The sequence below is a fragment of the Sciurus vulgaris genome, assembly GCF_902686455.1.
Source record: "Sciurus vulgaris genome assembly, chromosome: 2".
NCBI classification, from domain to species: domain Eukaryota; kingdom Metazoa; phylum Chordata; class Mammalia; order Rodentia; family Sciuridae; genus Sciurus; species Sciurus vulgaris.
The window spans coordinates 188881832-188901416 of record NC_136462.1 but is presented as its reverse complement, the minus strand read 5'-3'; the positions used below and the strand labels follow the sequence as shown (position 1 = coordinate 188901416).

Below are 19585 nucleotides of genomic sequence, written 5' to 3'. Positions count from 1 at the left end.
TCAGTCTTGCAGACACAGAAGGCAAAGCCCAACCCTCAAATTGCATCAAAGCAAGACAACGGACGGTCCTGGGGGCCGAGGCAGGAGTTTGCTCCTGCCCGTGCTGTTCCCGGAGGCCAGGAAGCAGAAACACAAGAGCTGGCCCCCTCAGTCTTCACGGCCCCCACCGTGGACATGCTGGGAGCGGGCTGCCCCCCTGGGAGCCCCCAGCCAGGGGCAGTGCGGGCAGAGTTCTGGGGCCTGAGGAGAGATCAAGTCCCGCCTGCCCCTCGCTAGCTGAACCCCGGGAAGGGCCGAGTGTGGAGTGGGTGTCAGCGCCGCCCTCCCCCAGGGTAGATGCGTCCTGCTCGGGGGCGCCTCCTGCAGCATCCTGGCCACTCCTTCCAGCACATCGGTCAGGAGACGACAGAGGGAGGGAGGTGACCTGTCTCGTCCTATCTTAGGACAAGTCTAAAATCTAAACCAAAGCAACAAGCAGGGTGGCCGGTCGGAACGACTTCTCCACCACTTCTCTGTCCTGCCTCGGTGGGAAGGCAGGGCCTGGTGTGCCCGTGGCTGCACTCGGAGTGGCCCACCGGGTGACAGGCCCTTCTCCTGCCATCACTGGGCGGGGCCTGGCCCCGTGACACATCCCGGTTTCCATGGTTTCTGCTTATTCTGGGAAGACAGCGTCACTGACATCTGGGGCCTGGGAGGAGTGTGCTCCACTCACTGTGCAGTCACAGGGTCCCCACATTGTCCTCAGCTGCACACGGGCAGGAGCTGCTGAGCACACGGGCAAAGGCGCTGGTAACCACTCAGGCCCCAGGCTCCTCCTCACTTGCCCTGGGAAGCACAAGACCAGACCCATTTCCAGCTGAGAAAACCAAGGCTTGGGCTGGGCAGCAACTTGCCCGGAGTCTCATGTGACGTAAGTGAGAAGCGGGGATTCGAACACAGATGTGTTGGACTGTTCTCCTTCTTCTGATCTGTTCTGGGTCGTGTAGGATCATGAGTCTGGCTCCCAGTGACCCTGGCCTTCTGCAAAGCTATATTCTCAATATCCTGAGAGAGACCTTTTTAAAAGTATGGGAGCCCAGGGAAGGCAGCAGGCAGCTCCGGGGGATTCCATGCTCGGGTACCCCCTCCCAGCCTGGCACACAGGCACCAGAGGCTGGCTTAGGGCTGGGCGCAGGTTTGGCCGGGGAGGTGAGTGCCCAGGCATTCTTGCTGGGTGCCCTTCCCACGGGTCTCCTACCAGATCTGACCCCGTCCTTCTCTGTTCACAGTCACTGTCCGACAACTAAATCCACGCCCCTAGCCCAAGGCCTGGCCCCACATATCTCAATCACTGTCCTCCTCGTCCCTGTGCACCTGACCCTCTCCGCTCCCTCCGGGCCCTTGTCCAAGCTGCCCCTGTGCAGTGATGTCCGCTGCAATGTGTGAAGGCCTCTTCCACAGGGGTTTCCAGGGGTTGCACGTGAGCAGCTGCCCCACCAAGCCGCTCATAATGAGGGAAGGCCTCCCCAGCCACCTGAGCTGCATCACACAGCTGCTCGGGGCATCTGGGAGGCAAAAGTCCCTTTCTCAGCTCCGGGCTGCTGGGACCAGCACGTCACTGGGTGTTCAAATGTGCCACAGGGTCTTTGCACGTGCTGCTCCCTCTGACTGGAGTGCTTTCCCTTGCCCTCTCCACCTGGAAGCCCCTGTCTTCCTGCAGGCCTCCCCTTAAGAATCAGAGAAGTCCTCCCCCTCAGCCCGTGCAGCTGGCCTTCATCCACCATCCTGCTTCCATTATGGGTTTCGTCATGTGACCGTTCACTGGTGGGTCTAGAGGCCGCCAAGTACAGCCCTGGGTTTATCTTGTTCACCCGCCACAGAATGGGGTGCCTGCCACAGAAGAGGGGTTCGACAAGCTTATGATCTGAAAGAGCGGGGGCAGCGGGGGTCGATCACAAAGATGAGTGCGAATCCTCCACCCTGCATGCACGTCCTCTGCACTGGGATGAAAGTGCTCCTCTCATGAAGAAAGGGAATCCTCCTCTTCAAGCCTGGAATCTGGGCTCGGCCAGGGGACCCTAGGACGGCAGCACGTGTGACGTGTAGAAGCTTGAAATTGCTGGTGCGCTGGGATCTGCTCCCTCCTGCTCACCAGGAAGCCTGGGAGCCCCCGGTGCACGTGCCCGAGCTGGCCTGCTGGAGAGCGAGGCTACCCGAGAGCCAAGCCACACTGCCAGCCACGTGAGCCAGGGCACCCTGGGCCACCAGCTCCCAGAGGCGGGACGGCACCTGCAGAGATCAATCAGCTCAGCCAGAAAACCTCCGGGCCAACCCACAGAACCACGAGCTCAGCCAAATTGTTGCTGTTTTAAGCCACTAATTTTGAGTGGCATGTTAGACAGCAATCCACAACTGCAGGAACTCGGAGAAGAACATTTGCCACGATGCGCCCACAGCCAAGAGCACATGCCTGGTCTATGCAACGTCAAGCTGAAGACAACAGAAGCCTCTGGGGACCTGGCAAAGAACAGAGGCAGGGAGGGGCAGGTCCCTGGGCTTGCGACCTAGTAGCCCAGGAGCCTGGCTTGACCTGGACGAGGCTGTGCTCATCTCTGCCCAGCTCTGCCTGTCTCTGTGGCAGGAAGAGCGCATCCCATCCCAAGACTGCTCAGTGGGGAACATCTGAGAAAGGATCCATAAAAAGAAGCTGAAGACCTCACACCTGCATGTGTGAGGACATGGTGCACAATGAAGACCAGACCTCAGAGCTAAGCGGATCCAGGAGCATAACTTGGTCTACTCCTTGCAGGCTGAGTGACCTTGGGAGAGTTTCTTAACCTCTCTGAGCTTCGGGTATCAGTCTGTGACAATAATGCATAACTCGTAGAGCTATGGTGGGGGCTGAATAAGATAGTGTGCAAAGGACACCCGCTGCCTGGTGCACAGTAGGTATTCAATAAATAGCACCCTCCCCTGGCACACAGTGGGTATTCAATAAATAGCACCCTTCCCTGGTGCACAGTGGGTATTCAATAAATAGCGCCCTCCCCCACTCCACCCAGCGTGGCAGCTACCATCTCCTGTTTAGTATCAGCATCGTGCACCAAGTACCAAGTTGTGACTGCAGCTTACATAACACCCTGCATGAGAGGTTTGCCTGGAAGAGACAGGAGAGAGCACGGAGCATGGTCAGCTTCGACTGGGAGAGAAAAGTCCACAGAGGTGGGAGACAGCGGACCCCTGCAGACACGCAAACTGAATCCTGGCCCCCAGGGTCTCGCACACGCAGGGCCACATGTGTCTTCATTTGGAACAAGTATCTGTGACCCTTCCTCATTCACCTCCCACCCACCAGCACACACCGTGGAGGGGGACAGAAGGGGGTCTCGTCACAGTGGAGAGGCACCCAGCTGTCAGTCAGGAGCCTGGACAGCAGCATGGTTCAGGGACTCTGTCTTGCAAGGCACCTTCTGAGAAAGCAGATGCCCACCTTCTCCAGGTAGGCCACACGGCTGGGTCCGGGGGGCTCCACCCACCCAGCACACACCCAGACACACGCACACGCATGCATGCACACGCACACCCAGACGCAGGGGAAGGAAGAGTTCTGAGTCCAGTGGGGCAGACAGCGCAGGGAAGACGGCAGAGTGGGGGCAGGAAGAGGCCGCCGAGCAGAGGGGCGACACAGAAGGACCTCTCGGCACGTGGCTCGCACTGCAGGATCCCAGCCCTGAAGCCCGGATCCACGCCCTCCACCTGCCTCGCCGGCAGGTCTGCCCCCCCCACCCCTGCAGGAGAACGGTTGTTCCCAGCAAGCAGCTTGGACCCTGGTGCCATTGTGCCTGTGGCCCAGTCCCCTCCCCTCTGGGGTCAGCTCCCCTCTGCACAGTGGAGAAGACAGCCCGTTCCCAGGGGTGTGTACCCACCAAATAAATCACACATGAAACATTCATCCGCGGACATCCAACAAATGGCTGCCCCCTCCCCGTCCTCTCTCTGTCCCTCATCCTGTGCAGACCCCCACCCTCCCCTACTGTCAGGTTCCATGACAGCCTAAGGACAAGGACAGGACCAAGCTCCAACTGTGACCAAAACCTCCTGAGCTCCCCGCGGAGAAGAGGCCAACCCAGGCCAAGGGCCCTGGCCCAGCCCACATTCCTCAGGCCACTGTCAGGCAGGCACTGTGGGTGCTGAGGGGGTCCCACCCAGACCTGCCTCCAGGCTGTCGCCATCCCCCCATGGCTGTGATACCAATGTCCCCAGGTGCCTGTCCCCTGGGGAACTGCCCTGAGCCTATGGGACCCAGGGAACATCACCTCCTCCTACCCTCCTCCTGCAGCCCTTGGCCAACAACTGGCATGGGGACCACAAAAGGCCCCCTCCCTAGCCTCAAGATGGGACCCACGCTGGGCATCACTCCTGCTCCGGGGCTCCCCTGGGACCAGGCTGAAGCAGGGCTCCAGGGGAAGCCACATCCTCGCTCACTCCCAGGCCTGAGCTGGCTCCCCCCGCTCTCCTGAGCGACGCCCACTGAGCCCCTCACAGGAATCCCAGACGGGGGCTCTGCACACAGGCGTCTCTGCCTGACACGCCCACGCGCACACACACACATACACACACACACACACACGCACACACACATGCACGCACGCACACACACATGCACACACATACACATACACACACATGCACACACACACACATGCACACACATGCACGCACACGCACACACACACATACACACACACATACGCACACTGGTGCTCAGTCAGGGCCTCGCCCTGCATCAACTAGACCCTTCCAAAAAGGCAGAATCTCTGCCCCACCCTGACCTACTGCATCAGAATCTGCATTTTAACAAGACCCCATAAGCACGTGCACATTGAAGTTTGAGAAGTCCTGGTTTAGGCTGGTTACCAGCCTGCTGTGATGACTAGTGAACTAAGTATCACCCAAACCTTCCCATCTGTCATGGCAATCGTATAAATCACATGGATGTTATCCGCTATCGTGGGAGTGCTTGTGTCCCCCAGATTCCCGTGTTGAGATTCTGAGGGTACTGAGCTAAGTAGGTCATGGGGCAGAATACCATGACTGGGATCAGCACCCTCACAGAGACCCCAGTTGGCCCCTCTCACCACAGGAGGCTGGAGTGAGAAGGTGCTGTCTTCATCAAGGTGGGCCCTTGCCAGCGCCTAATCTGCTGGCCCTTGATCTTGACTTCCAGCCTCCAGATCACTAATACCTTTCTGTTGTTAAAAGTCACCTGATCTCTGGGATTTTGTTACCAGCCTGAAAAGACTAAGACATTATCCTACCCGTCAGCAACTGCAGAGCCGAGCCACTTCATGTGGCTGTGAACCACCTGACCACCAGCAGGGGTCTACATGGCCCTTTGCTCTGGGCACGTGTGAATCCCAAAGCTACAGGTGGCTTGAGCTCAAACCCCGCATGCCTTACTTGGCCACCAGAATTCTGTTTCTTTTTGGTGACAGAGGAACTAGTCCCAGCATTGGCATTTGTCAATTAAAGCCTCTGCCTCTTCTTCCTTCTTGAAGGGAACTCAGGCCCCCACCAAATAGCCAGGAAGGGGTCCCCAAAAGCACTCCGAGGGCAGATGCTATAAATATGGGTGACTACATTCCCCAGGACCCTGGAGCAGAGGAGGGAAGCTGGGCCCACAGATGTCTCTGCTAGAGGAAGAAGCCTCTGGCCTTCCCTGAGTCAGAGGGTGGGGGAGGGCAGCAACCCCTCTTCAGAGACCCCCAGGGTGTGAGCCCCCATCCGAGGGGATACCCATGACCTTTGCAAAACTAAATGCAATAACCAAGTCCTATGCGCTGAGCAGACCCCAGGGCCAGCCCCGGAGGCTGCAGTAATCCAGACACGTGTTTGGACAGGAGGCACCCTGCAAAGCTCAGTCAACTCTGCCTGTCGCCGGAGGAGGGAAGCGGCTCACCTTTTGCTAATCGCCCTAATTCATTTTTTATTACTAACTTTCCTGTTTTCTATTTGCCGTCCGATTGGAGATATTACCAAAGGCATTTAAGAAGCCTGAGATCCTGGCACAATGGCAAACATAACTCTGTCCACTGAATCTGCATTAATATACATATAATTCCCTGATCACAAAGACCTCACAGTCCACATGCTGGACCCTAAATGAAGGCGGCTGTGGCAAGAGCCAGAGACACAACCAAGATTTTTCAGACGATAATGAGGAGGGCATGATAAAATGGGCACCTAAACTTAGGCTACTGGTGACTGTGGTTGACCGTTTTGGAAAATGACATGCCGGCATGAATTGGAAACCACAAAAATGCTCGCCACAGCCAACAACCTGGTCTTACCTTTGACATCCATCCCTCTGTCACACGCCTCATCCCTCCCACCCCCAGATCCCCACATTCTACCTCCTCCCATCTCCCCTGCTCCACTCCACTCACACCCGCCAGGGTGGACCAACAGAACTTTCTGCACGATGGAAATTCTCTGTACCAGCCCTGCCCCAGTCCAGCTACCCAAGCGTGGCTACAGAGCACGTGAAATGTGGCTCATGTGGCCACAGAATGAAATTTTACTTTATCGTATTTTAAATGGAAACAGACACATGTGGCTAGTGGCTATCATGTTGGAGAGTGCGGCCACAAGCCAACATGGATTCTCTCTTAGACCACAGAAGTCACCCCCCGCCAACTGCTGTCCTGGATCTGCTCTTGCCCCTCGTCCAGTTTCCCCCAACAAAACAGCAGCAAAGATTGTTCTAAATTGCCACAAACAGCCACAGCTCCCAGCTGTCCCGAGTGAAGCCCAACTCCCAGACTGGGGACATGGTGCAGCCCAGCTCCCAGGGAGCCCACAGCTTTGGGAAGCTAGCGGGGTCAGGACAGCAGCAGAGGCCTCCTGGAGGGGTGGCCCTGGAGCAGAAACCTGAGAGGTGTCCCTAAGAGACTGCCATGGATCTGGAATGCCAACACGGGGGCAGGGCCACAGAGGTGCTGGGGCAGAGCACCCAACAGAGAGCCCCCTCCTGAAGGCCACATCCTCACGGGGGAGGGAGGGAAAAAGGGAGGGCGGTGACCAAGAAACATAGGAACAGGTCAATGACATGCTATTGCAAGGGAAAAGAAAAAGACCAGGTGGGCCGGGGTGAGGGGACATGTTCAAGGAGAGCTCCCAGGCCAACAGCATTCTCAAATCTGCACAGCCACCAATAGCAGGTGATCTCTCCCCATTTCCTACACTTTTGGGCAGGTAACATGGTGTTTAGAATCTACAGTTAAATTAAAAAGGAGGGGTGGTGCACACCTGTAATCCCAGCAGCTCAGGAGGCTGAGGCACGAGGATCTAGAGTTCAAAGCCAGCCTCAGCAATGGCGAGGTACTGAGCAACTCAGTGAGACCCTGTCTCTAAATCAAATACAAAATAGGGCTAGGGCTGGGGATGTGGCTCAGTGGCGAAGTGCCCCTGAGTTCAATCAGTGGTACCAAAACGCACACAAAAAGAGAGGAGGGTGATCACTTCAGGAGAGAAGCCACCCCCAAAGTCCTGCTTGGTCAACAGAAGCATTCTCAGAGGCTGGAGAGAGATTGCGTTATCTCTGAAGGCCAGGCGTGTGTGCCCAATGTCCCAGCCCAAGCAATGGGAGTGAAGCCTCCCTCCTGAAGGCCAGGTCATCCCAGCACAGAGACGGAGGTGTTCAAAACAGGGGCTGCTGGCCTTTGCTCCAGAAAGTCAAGAATCAAGAACTGATTCAAAATCACAAGGACCAGGATTTCCAACACCCAAGCTCTTGATTCCAACTGTCCCCCCTGGGCTCTGATGGAGACACTCCTGGCCTGTTGCTGCAAGATTCACATTCACCAGCCTTGTAAGACCTGAACGCTGTGTCCCTCACCTGTTGTGTCCCGTCCTCCTGGTAACAATGTACAGACAAGGTATGTGAGGCCCAGAGAGGGTGGCTGGGTTTTTCTTGGAAACACAACCTGGGATATGTTATGGTGGCCAGCTCTGGAGAACAGAATCTGCCACATTCATTCATTCTTCCGACAACCTTCCACTGAGCACCATTCCACAGCAGGGCCTAGGCGCAGGGGACCTACTCCGGGAAGAACAGAACAAACACCAGCCCAGAGGTTTTTAAGTCTACCTGAAGGGAGAACTATCAAGCAATCTCACAGATCTCTTATGCCATGAAACAAAAAAAAAAAAAAAAAAAATACCCTAGACCCAAGATCAAGAGCAGGGAAGGTAACGCATCAAGGGGTCAGAGTCTGAGAACGTGGGGATCGAGCTGAGACCGGAGGATGAGCAGGAGCCAGTCACGTGAAGAATGAAGCTGACAATGCTCCAGCAAGAAGCAGCAGGCCAAGGCCCTCGGTGGGCCCAGGCAGACAGCCGGCAGGCTGGGGATGGAGGCAAGGTTGGCCATCTCTCTAATCAGCTTGGCTCCTCTGGGCCAGGACCATGACTGAACCCCTGATCCAGGTCTGGCACTGACCGCCGGGCACCGTAGGCAGGGGGTGCTCTGCCGATGGCTGAATGAGTCAGTGAATCAACCCTGAAGTGGCGAAGCCAGGACTCGACTCCAGGCCTGTGTGATAAGGCTTATCTCTTGGCCAGAGAGAGAGGGGCCGGGGGAGGAAGGGAGCATGTTACAGACCAGTCGGAAAACGTGCACAGTGCCTGTGGACAGATCACGAGACATGCTGAGGACTGCAGTCGTCCTTCCAAGAGAGACACCACGTGTGCCCCTCCTGGGGATCAGACTGCCGCCAGTGTGCAGGGTCAGCCACACATGGCTCCTCCTTGGAAGACAGTCCCTCCCTCCTTGACAGTCCAGCCCCACTCCCCTGGGGACCTGGAAAGGAGGCAGGGAAGCCCCTGGGAGGCACTCTGCTCGGGGCAGAAATGACCCCCACAGCAAGAGGCAGCTGGACAGGGAGGAGATGTACGTGCATTCTAAGCATCTGACAGGGAATTTAGAGTCCTGGGTGCAGCAACCTTGTCCCCGCCATGTCACTGGAGGGCCCTTACAGCGAAGTCCAGGACTTGTCTGGAGAGATGTGCTGTGGGGGTTCCAAACCAGGGGGGGATTCGGACGACCCACTGGGGGCCCATCCTCTGCCCTGAACCAGATGGGGGTTGGGCAGCACAGAGGAGAGCTCCTGGTCCTGGCCATGCCAGGGACCACCGCAGAGAGGGGCTGTTTCTGTGCCCCCCTGGCAGGCTGCGGCCCCTCTCCAAAGGCTTCCAGAGGTGGTGCCAAGGGTCACCTGTGTTGGTTCTGTGAGTCTAAATGTATACCTGATTCTTAAAGGCTCCTGCAGTCAGAAAAAGAGAACCACTACAGGAGAGGAAACAGACTCTCCTCAACCAAAAAGCCCCCTGGATTCTGTAATTTAAAACAGACATAAAATCCCAGGATGGAACCTGCATTCTTTGGAGGAACCAGGATCTGAACAGCACTCAGCAGCAAGAGTGAAAAAAGGGATGACTGACTTGATCTCCCAGATGCTCACCAACAACCTGAGGTTCAAGTGTGGTTATGTGAACCAAGTAGGGCTCAGAGAGGCTAAGCAACAGGCCCAAAGTCACATGGCTTATAAGTGACAGGATACAAACCTAAGCACCTTTATCAAACTCAGTCATATGCAAATCCATTGGCTTTGCATAAAAATTAACTTACATCTCAAGTGGATATGGAGAAGGGAGAAAACATGGCAGGGGGGCACCTGAAATAACTTAACACCCAGTAGACACTCAGTAAATACCTGCAGCATAATTGAGCAACGCAAGGCCTGGGGTCCACCTAAGACACTGCAAAGTTCAGTTCAAGTCAAAACATAGCACAATGGAACAATAAAATATATGCATGAGATTGACCCTGGGTTATACTGCCAAGTCAGATTCATTTCTAACAAGTTTCTAAATCATTCCTGCAAATCAGGCCCAACTCCGAGATAAGCACGTTTGAATTAGTTGTAACGTGAAGGCATCTTACGGGCAAATGATGTCTGAAGTTGAAATCTGAGGCAGGAGGCCCCGCTGGGAACTCCCTAGTCCCAGAAGAGATAGTGCCTCAAGAGTAAAGGCAAGGGGGCGTGTGGGACAGGGTGACTACCAAAATGCCCCCAGACACTGCCCTGGAGGAGACCAATGATCTCTAAGTGTGGCGCAGGCGCACCGCAGAGGGTGGGGGAGGCAGTGGCGGAGCTCTGGGGCTGCGCTCTGTCCAGCATCTCAGTCCCGAGGCTCCATCACTGTATCCACGTGGTTGACAGTCCTCTTACTTACACGGACCCAAGCCTACACGGAGACTTTTCAGCATGGCTTGGGAGCAGCAGCAAAAACATATGGTAGGTAATTATTAACTTAATGAGTCATGGTAAATTGTAATTTTATATTTTAGTGAAAAGATGTTGTATAACATAGGATAATAAATTTTGATCAATTACCCTGATGCTTAGAACTTGCTACTATACAACTGGGAATTCTGGTGCCTGCTAGAAAGAGCAGTAAGAGTGTGGTTTAATGGCCTGTTTAATGACCTGTTTATGGCTGGGTCTCTTAGAGGTTCAACAGGTTTTTATTGAGTGCCTACTGTGTGCAAAGTGCTGGGGATTTAGCTCCAACTTGAAAGCTCAGTGACTCAACAGGAAAATGTTTCATTCACCGGATGAAGCCTAGGTGGACCTGCAGCCTAGGGCTCAAAACGCAGAGGAATAATCAGACCTAAAATGGCTGGGAGCAATGATAGCACCCGCATGTGGGAAGACATCCAACGCAGAGTCTTCCTGAAAACACCAGGCAGGTGCATACGGTGGTGGCAGGGTGTCCCACGCAGAGGGCACAGCCACTGGAGAGGAGGTTTAGGGCTGCGCCAGCCCAGGAGGGGAGGCTTGCCTGCGTGGGAGCAGAGTTCATCAAGCACTCTGCCCCCAGCCTGCAGGGAGGTGCCTAGGAGCGCAGCGCGCAGGTCAGGTTCCCTTGCTGATTGACACTGCTCTCCGTGACTCTCTTGGTCTGCTGCTGAGGGGAAAGTTTAATGACTTGTGTTTGATCCCAGGAGCACTCGGCTTTTCAAACACTGGTCGGGCGAGAGCACCAGAGGGCAGCTGAACACAGATTGCCGGCCAGAGTTCTGACTGCCGAGGTCCGGAGGGCTGGAAACCCGCACGGCTAACAGGTGGGGTGGCACCGAGGGACCACTCGGTTCCAGAATAGAAGCGGAAGGGTGTGCCTGCCTTGGCCTGGGGCCCGCAGCCTTCTCCAGCGTTGGGGAAAGTCTTTCTTTGGATACCCTGCAAATGCACTCTGAGATGGAGTGCTGCTCACAGAAGGGGGAAAGTTGGGGTGCTTGGGAAGGGAACAAGGGAGCACAACTGGGCAGAGGGAGGGGCTGGCCCTGCAGGTGACTGCTGAGAAAGCCATCCAGCTCTTCAGAGTTGGCCCAGAGGAGGCAAGGAGGCTGCCAAGGAGGTTGCCTGGCCTTTGACTCTTGCACCATCCAGTCACTGACTGCAGGCAGCTGCCAGGGCCAGTAATCTCGGCTACCGAGAAGTCCCCAGTGCAGCAGCCTGTGAGGCCAGCACCTGCTGCTCCCGAGGGGACTCTCCCTGGTGCACACAAGAAAACTGAGACCCACAGTTAAATGACATGCACAGTCACCAGCCCAAGCCAGCGAATGCTGCAGCTGACATGGGAACCGATTCTCTGCGTCCAAAACCCACTTTCTCTCCTCTCTGTGGAGGGAAGGGCCCAAGGTTAGGAAAGCAGGTCTGTCACTCACAGGGCTGGGCAGGGCCGCAGCGGAGGGGACGGCCAGGCCTCCGGCAGCCCCTCCCCGCGGAACAACAGGGGCCTCTCAAGTTTCAACTCTTGCTGCTCTTTGTGAATGGAAGGGAGAGCGCTTCCTGCCTGCTGGGGGCCCAGGGCTGGACAGTCCTCGGAGCAACTCCATGGGTGAGGAGCTGACATGCCCATCTTGCCGATGAGGACACCGAAGCACTTGAATAACGGCCGCGCTCAATCACAGGTCTGCCGGTTCCAGACCCACCTGCCCTGGTTTCCTGAGACCAGCTGCAGGAAAGCAGAGAAGCAAAACAGATCTCCCCAAGGGATCACAAGGGGCAGACAGCCACACAGCCTGGGATCCAGGGGACAGGAGAGACCTGCAGCTCTTGTACCCTGTTGGCTGCTCTGCCTGTGGGGCTCTGCCCTCTGGCCTCCCTGGGGGAGCCCCTCGGGAATGGCCAGTCCCCAAAGACTCTCAGTCCCGCCCTGCCCTGGACTCTGTGTGCTCACCACAAAGTCTTCAGAATACAGAATACAGAATACAGCCAAACAGAAGCTAAATGCTCAAGCACAGGGGACAACTGGCCAGCCCAAAGTCACTCATTCATTTGTTCATTCATTCAGCAAATACCTGTTGAGCATCTATGTGCCAGACTAGCTCTGGGAGTCCCCCCTAATCTGAGGGGATACATCCCAAGACCCCCAGGCTGTACCAAGCCCTATATAGACAGTTCTTCCTATACAGACCTATGTTAAAATTTATCAACTTGGCAGAGTAAAACACTAACAATAATAGCTAATAATAAGCTAGAATAACTATAAAGATATACTGTAATCAAAGTTATTTTTAACTTATAGTTTATTTCTGGAATTTTTCATCTAATTTTTCCAGACCAGGATTGATGGTGAGTAGCTAAACCAGAGGCAATGAAATCTCACATAAGAGTTTTGCCTGTACAAAAGCAAAGGCAGAGACAGGGGCTCCTGCCTTCTCCTGCGTAAGATGCCCACCTCCTGGCTGTGGTTTGGAAATGGCTTAATTGTGCCCCCACCTCACCCCAGGGATGTGATTGGAGGCTTGGTCCCTGGGGGGGCCAGTATGGGGAGGTGGTGGAACCTTCAAGAACAGAGCCCAGTTGGTGGTCCTCAGTCACTGCAGGCATGAGTTGTCCTCTGGGACCCCTTGGTAGTTTCCATGAGAGTTCATCATAACAACAGCAAGCCTGCCCCCACCCCGGCCTCTGTTTCCATGTCAGTGCCACGAGGTGATGCAGACTAAGAGGGGATCCTCAGATCCTGAACTGTGTCCTTCCAACTTTCAGCCTCTAAAACTGTGAACTCTTCTTCATAAAGTGAGTCTGTCTCAGGTACTGCATTATGGGAATGAAGAGCTGAGCAATTCACTCCTCGGAAAGCATCCTCCTCGCCCTCCGAGTGCACCAACGCCAGTTAAGAAAGACATCCCAGCCTTTCTGTCACTACCACCTACCACACTGTGGTGCAAGGTTGACAGTCACTGATTTGCTTCCCTCTGCACACCCAGAGGAGAACCCTGACATGCCCAGCAGGCAGAGGTAAGCAGAGACTGGCCGGGGCTGCTGCTGCTGACATATCAAAGCACTCTCCTGCAGGACCCTCCTGGGTACATGTTCAGATGGAAGCTAAAAAAGCTTCCCAACAGAGATGCAGGCATCCTTCCAGAGGCCCCTCATTCTAGCCAGCTCAGCTCACAACCCACCCAGGTCAAGGCTACTTCCACAGGACCCAGCCCCCTGGGGGCACCTGTCGCCTACAGATGAAAAGTTTGGGGAACTTCCCCCATGAATGCTGTGTAGGCCTCACATATTTCCAGTTCAGGTGAGGCAGAAACAACAACCCCACTTCAAGGATTTCTGTCAAAAGGAGACTCCAATCATTCACTAACAGGTTTGACCAGATCCCCATCCTGACACAGCAGTGTACCCAGGGTGGTGTGGGGGAAGAGTGGAATCACGCACCCGGCAGCACATGAGCAACCATGGGCAGGCACTGTGCCAGACGCTGTGCACAGTGCCTGCCAGGAGCCCACAAGAAAACCACACACAACCCACCAAGCCACAGATACACCAAGTGTGGCCCGTGGACCAGCAAAAGCAGCGCCTGGAGGCTCACCAGACATACAAATTCTCAGGGTCCCACCCCAGACCGAATGAATCAGAATCTCTAGAGGTAGAGCCCAAGAATCTGTTTTTCCAAGCTTGCTAGATGGTTCCAAATGTGTGCATTCTTCTGCGGGACGCTGGTCTAGATCGGAAGGCCCTCCCCGATCTCCCTATTTGAAATCACGAACCAGCCCCCGGTTGTGACTCCCCCAACCTTCTTTCCTGCTTCATATTTCTCCAAAGTTGTATCACCGTCAGTTATAATACCATATACTTCATCCATACATTTAAAACTTCCCACACTGATGTGACTCTTCTGAGGGCAGCAAGTCGAGTCACTTTAGTTCATTGTTGTGGCATCGACTGCCCACACAAAGAAGCAATCGATAAATATTTGTCAGTTGAATGATGGATGATAGAACAGGCCACAGCCCACACAGTACCAGTTCTTACGGGTGCCTAGAGAAAGAGAAGGTTGGTGGCCATGGAGCATGGCACGGGGAAAGTGGTACTCAGGTTGGCCTTGAAGGAGGTTTAGTACAGGAATGAAAGATGCTTAGAAAAGAGATGCTAAGCCTCCTGCTGGGCTCGGTCCCAGATGGTTAACAGCATTGTTATCTAATTAGCAGTTTGTAGGTGCCAAGAATTGTCCTAGCCTGTATCACCTGCAGGACCTCCCTGAACCTCAGTGGCAGGTCATGTTCTCAAGTAGATACCTATGCTCAGTGATTAAAATAATTTGCCCCACCCACAAAAAGACTTGTATAAGAATGTTCATAGCAGCTTTATTTATAGTAGCCCCAATCAGGAAATAAATCCAAATATCCACCATGGATTGTGATACATGTGTACCATATAATAGTACTTAGCATTAAAACAGAATAAACTATAGATACAACATAGGAAGCCAGATAGAAAGATGTTTATTCTGCATATGAAGTTCTAGAATTTAATTATAGTTACATAACTAAATTGAACTTAAATAAAGCATCGGTAATAGAAATCAGATAAGAAGCCACTGCTGGAAGTGGGGATGGGTGTGCTGATTCATAAGGGGCATTAGGGGGCTCTCTGGGGGAGATGGACAATGTTCTACATCTAGATTGGAGTGGTAGTTATGTGGGTGTTTACATTCACTAAAACACAGGGACCCAAGTCCTTGAAATCCGTATTTTACTGTTCTAAACCACGTTCAGTAAAAAAATGAGCTAAAAATCATTTGCCCTAGGTCACGAAGTCACAAATGGAAATGTGAACTCAGGTTCACCTAATTCCAATGGCCAGTGCACACAAGTCAGACAGAGTTGAGCAGGGAGTTCTCAGTGACCCCAAGCCTGGTAGAGCACCTGGTCAAAAACCTGAATGAAAGGAATTCATAGTTACTCTAGGAAGGAAGTCACAGGCTCCCAACCCCCAAACCCTGACACACAGGCTCCCAAGGAAGCCAGAATAGTGTCTGGCTGGGAGTCAAGAAACCTAGGTTCAGGACTCAGCTGTGCTCTCTGTTTGCCATCGTAACTGTGAGGATGCCACTCCATGACTCAGTTTCCCCTCTGTAAAGCAAAGAAGAAGGCAATCAGAGGCTGCCAGGATGAGGTGCCACCAGATCCTGGGGACCACAGGGCCACAAGCCCCTATGCTTACCAAGCACTGTTACACTAAAGAAGTAATGTGCATGCCTTGTAGCTGGTAGGCTATTTTCCTAAGGCATGCTAATGTTGCGATTAATAAAACACACAACTATTCCAAAGCAAAAATGAAACCACAGCAGCTTTTAGTCATTGTGTATTTTCTCAAACAAAAGACACCAAAAGAACAACCACTGCTCATGACTTTGGTTTAAAGAGGCTGGGAAACTGTGTAGAAGATTGCTAAGGGGACAGTCACCAAGGGGATGGTCTCCAAGGGGACGGTCGCCAAGGGCCCTTCCAGGTCATCTGCCCTTTGATTGTCTGGCATCACTTGGGCAAATGCTTGTCCTTGTGTTCCTAAGGCCTGGGTCCCCCGAGGAACAAGCCTCTTGTCTTGGCTCCAGGGACAGAGTCCCCACCGTGTGGGCTGTGTTCTGGCTCTACTGCGCAGCCTATAGGTGCAAAGTGCCCATTACTGCTGCACCTTGGGTCTCAGTTTCCCCTCCAGCTCTGATAGTGACCAGTTGTAAGAGTGGCACCTGGGCCTTTCTCTCCCCAACCCCTATCGGCTTCCAGTACCAGAAAAGGAGCGCTCCTGGTCACCGTGGTACCCTATCCCCCAACCACCACCACTTAAGATCACAGACCACCAGGGATCTGCTACCAGTGCTGTGACCCTGCTGAGTCAAGTGCCCTCCCCTGCCTTAGCCTGAAGGACTGAGTAGCAGGTCTCACATCCAAGCACATGGTCGGATCTTCCTTTCATACATCCTGGTGGCCCTCCACTTTGGACACATCCTTAGCTACGGGCCTGGGGCCCTAGATTACAAGTAGAAACCAGAATCTCGCACTTCTCATAACTACCCCGGCCCCGCCCCCTGCACAATTTCACATTGGTCCTGGTGCTGAGTCAGAGGTTTATAGAGCCTCCGGGTAAATCAGGGGCCTCAGGCGTGTCCTGCCTCCCAAAGGCCTATAATTGGGGCCACCCCAGCCTGGTGTGGCTTAAAGAAAACACCATCCCCAAAGGGAGCACTCTTGTCTAAGACCCCACCCACCCAGACTTTAGGGCACTAATCTCCACTCAGGTACCCAAAGCAGAGGCTGGAATCTACCTTGCCCACTTCATGTTCTAAAACAGCAAAGCCAAGGGCAGAAGACAAACCAGCTGCCCCCACACCCAACCTTCCTCCTCCTGAAAACTCCACTTGCTACTTCTAATGTTTTCCCTCCATCAGGCGGAAAGCAGCTCACGAACCTGCCTTATCTTCAGGATACCATCCCCCTCTCCGGTTGATAACTTCCCGGTCACCGGACAAAAGATAATCACTCCTACCCTTCGCAAGAACTCGCTTGCTGCCCACCACCGCCCCAGGACGTCCCAGGTCCGAGTGGTGCCCCAAATCCTTTCTGTCCAGCCCCCGGTCCGCAGCCCTGGGCGAAATGAAGAAAGCTGTGCCAGAAGCGGTTCCCCTAGGGCCTGAAGACGCACTTGGAGAGGCCCAGCTCAGAGGCCCCGAGATCTAAGCCGGACGGCCCCCTCCCGCAGCATCCCCATGGCCAAGGGCTGGACGAAAAGCCTATGCGGAAGGGGACAGATCCCAAGAGGCGGATCTAGCCACCAGACGCGCACTCACCACGCGGCGCCGTGGAACCCGCGCATCCGCGCCTGGGCAGCGGGGGAACCCACGCGCGCTGTTCAATCCGGGCTCCGAGTGACGAAAAGCCTCGCTCTGCTCTAGCGGGCCCTGGACCAACGCACCGACCCGCGGACGCACAAATGGTCTGGCTTCCCAACTAAGTTTGAAAGTTCCCTCCACCGCAAGAGAGGAGGACACGGACCGCGCGGCTGTCCCTAAACGTTCCGGCTGAGCTCAGCGGGGAAGCGGGGATCGGACGCCTCAGGGGTCGGGGGGCGGGGGGGGGGATCAGGATAAGCAAGCTTCCTGAGCGCAGGGACGCGCCCTAGCGCCGAGCATAAGAAATCTGGCTGGGGTGGGGGCGGCGATTTTGAAAAAATGGGTAAGGGTTGCCCCCACTGCATCCCCCGTCTGCGGGGACCCTACTCTCAGTTCCCAAGAGGGTACAGGCCTCGACTGGCCATTGCAACTCGGAATCCGAGGCCCCGCCGGGCAGTGATGGCCAATTAGTAAATGGCCCAATTAGTGCGCGGTGAAGTTAAACCCCGGCGCCCGAGTGTAGATGGCCAAGGTGTGGGGGTGGGAGTTAAGGGCAGTGCGGAGCCTGTGGCTGTCCCTGGGTGTGACCGCGTGTGACTGTACGGACGTCAGTGTGATCTGTCTGAGGTTCACCGTTCGGGGGTGGCTGTGTGTGACAAGTGTGCGCTTATGTGAGTCATACTGTGAGCTTGTGACTGTCGAAGCGACTTCTTTGTGTGACTGTCCCCAGTTGTGACTGGGTGTGACAGCGGATGGGGGTATGTAACGGTGTGTGGCATCGTAGTGTGTTGATGGGTGACCTGCATGTGGCGGCTTGACAATGTACGTGGGCGAGTGGCTGAGTGTCGCTGTGTATAAATGACTTGTCAGGGTGACTTGTGTGGGACGGTAAGACAGTGCAAGCAGTTCATGGCTGTCTGTGACAGCAGGTCACTGTGTGTCTGCTTGTGAATGAATGTGCGGCTGTCGGGAGACGGAGGTGAGTGAGAGACACTGTGTCGTCGTGCGGATGGCTGTCGGGGTGACTTCTGCCTGTGATCCCAACAACTCAGGGCGTGTGTGTGGCCGCGAGGGTATCGGTGTGAGCGGCACGTGCCCGTCGGCGGGGTCGAAGTGTGTGTGTCCCCCCGTGTGCGTCCCAAAGTGCCCGCCTCTCGAACCACCAGGTGACTGCCGCCCAGCGCTCCGACCCGGGACTCTCGGGCCCTGGCCGGGGTCCGAAGGCGCGGGCGGGCCGAGCCCGCCCGGCCCGCGCACCCGCACCCCGCCTACCTTGCCGCAGTGGTAGTAGTCCAGGTGCGCCAGGCCGGCGGGCTCGGCCCCGGGCCGCGCGCCCACCGCGGGCGCCGAGGGGTACAGGCGGACGTCCATGGCGGGCGCGGCGGCGGCTCCCGCGGGCAGTGCCTGGGCGGGCGGCGGTGGGAGACGGGTGCGAGCGGGTGTGCGAGCGCGGGGGCGGGCCGGGGGCGGCGCCCGGCGGAGCGCCCCGCCCCCGCCCCGCCCCGCCCGCACGCGCTATTGTTCCGGCCTCAGGCGCAGCCGAGGGCAGGGGGCCCGGCCCGCGGCCCGGAGGTCCCTCCTCCAGGACCGGCGGCCGCGGGTTCCCCGCCCGGCTCTCGGCCCCTGAGGGTCCGCGGGGGTTGCGCGCCTGTCCAAGCGGCCCTTCCCCGTCCCGCCTTTCTCCACCGAGGGTGACGGGAAGGAGAAGCCTGCACGACACCCCTCTCCAGAAGTGGGACAATCTCCGCCCTAAATATCTGGGGCGGCGCCACCCCCCACGCGGCGTGGGGGACGGGGGAGGAAGGCAGAGTCGGGAACACTTTCGGAGATGAGCGCTGCTCTGTCTGGGGACGCGGACCGGCGCCGGAGGCTGATCTTAGGAAGCCCTCCCTCCTGGCCCCGCTGACCTGAGTTACCGCGAGAGGGGCCCCGAGGGAAATCGGTGGGCTTAAACTTTAATTTTACTTGTGGGGAAACTGAGGCACGGGCTTTCGGCATCAGTAACGGAGCTCCTGCCGGGTGGGATTCACTGACCCCAAGGAATCCAGAACCGAAAGCGCTTGATGAAGGGGGAGGAACCCCACGCCCTTTGATAATGGGGAGGGCAAGGGCTCTAGGAATGGCCTAGAGTTCGAAGCTCAGAGTCAAGGTCAGGAGTCTGCCCCATTCACGGTCTCCTGGGTGAGAAAAGGAAGGAAACCGAAGGGTTCTGACTGTAGGCCCCAGAGGTGACTGTGAAACGGGCTCCCTCCCTCTAAAAATAAAAAGCCCCTACTTTCTCTCAATGCTATAGACCTGCGAGAGGCAGTTGTATCAGAGAATCGTCTACACTGGCGGTCTACTCCCTCACCTGCCATTC

General features: G+C 55.6%; 1 protein-coding gene across 4 annotated transcripts in view; it reads right to left on the bottom strand.

The window, feature by feature from the left end:
• The window catches only part of TOX2 (TOX high mobility group box family member 2), a gene marked incomplete at its 5' end in the record, with an annotated part of 125950 nt that extends 107212 nt beyond the window's left edge, over positions 1-18738 (bottom strand). The window contains one exon of one of the 4 annotated variants that reach the window (XM_079126919.1): positions 18499-18738. In XM_079126919.1, the coding sequence (XP_078983045.1) occupies positions 18499-18597 (99 nt within the window). The remainder of the gene's footprint in view (positions 1-18498) is intronic. The other 3 variants (XM_079126917.1, XM_079126922.1, XM_079126920.1) reach the window with 3 other exon arrangements.
• Between the last annotated feature and the right edge of the window lie 847 nt (positions 18739-19585).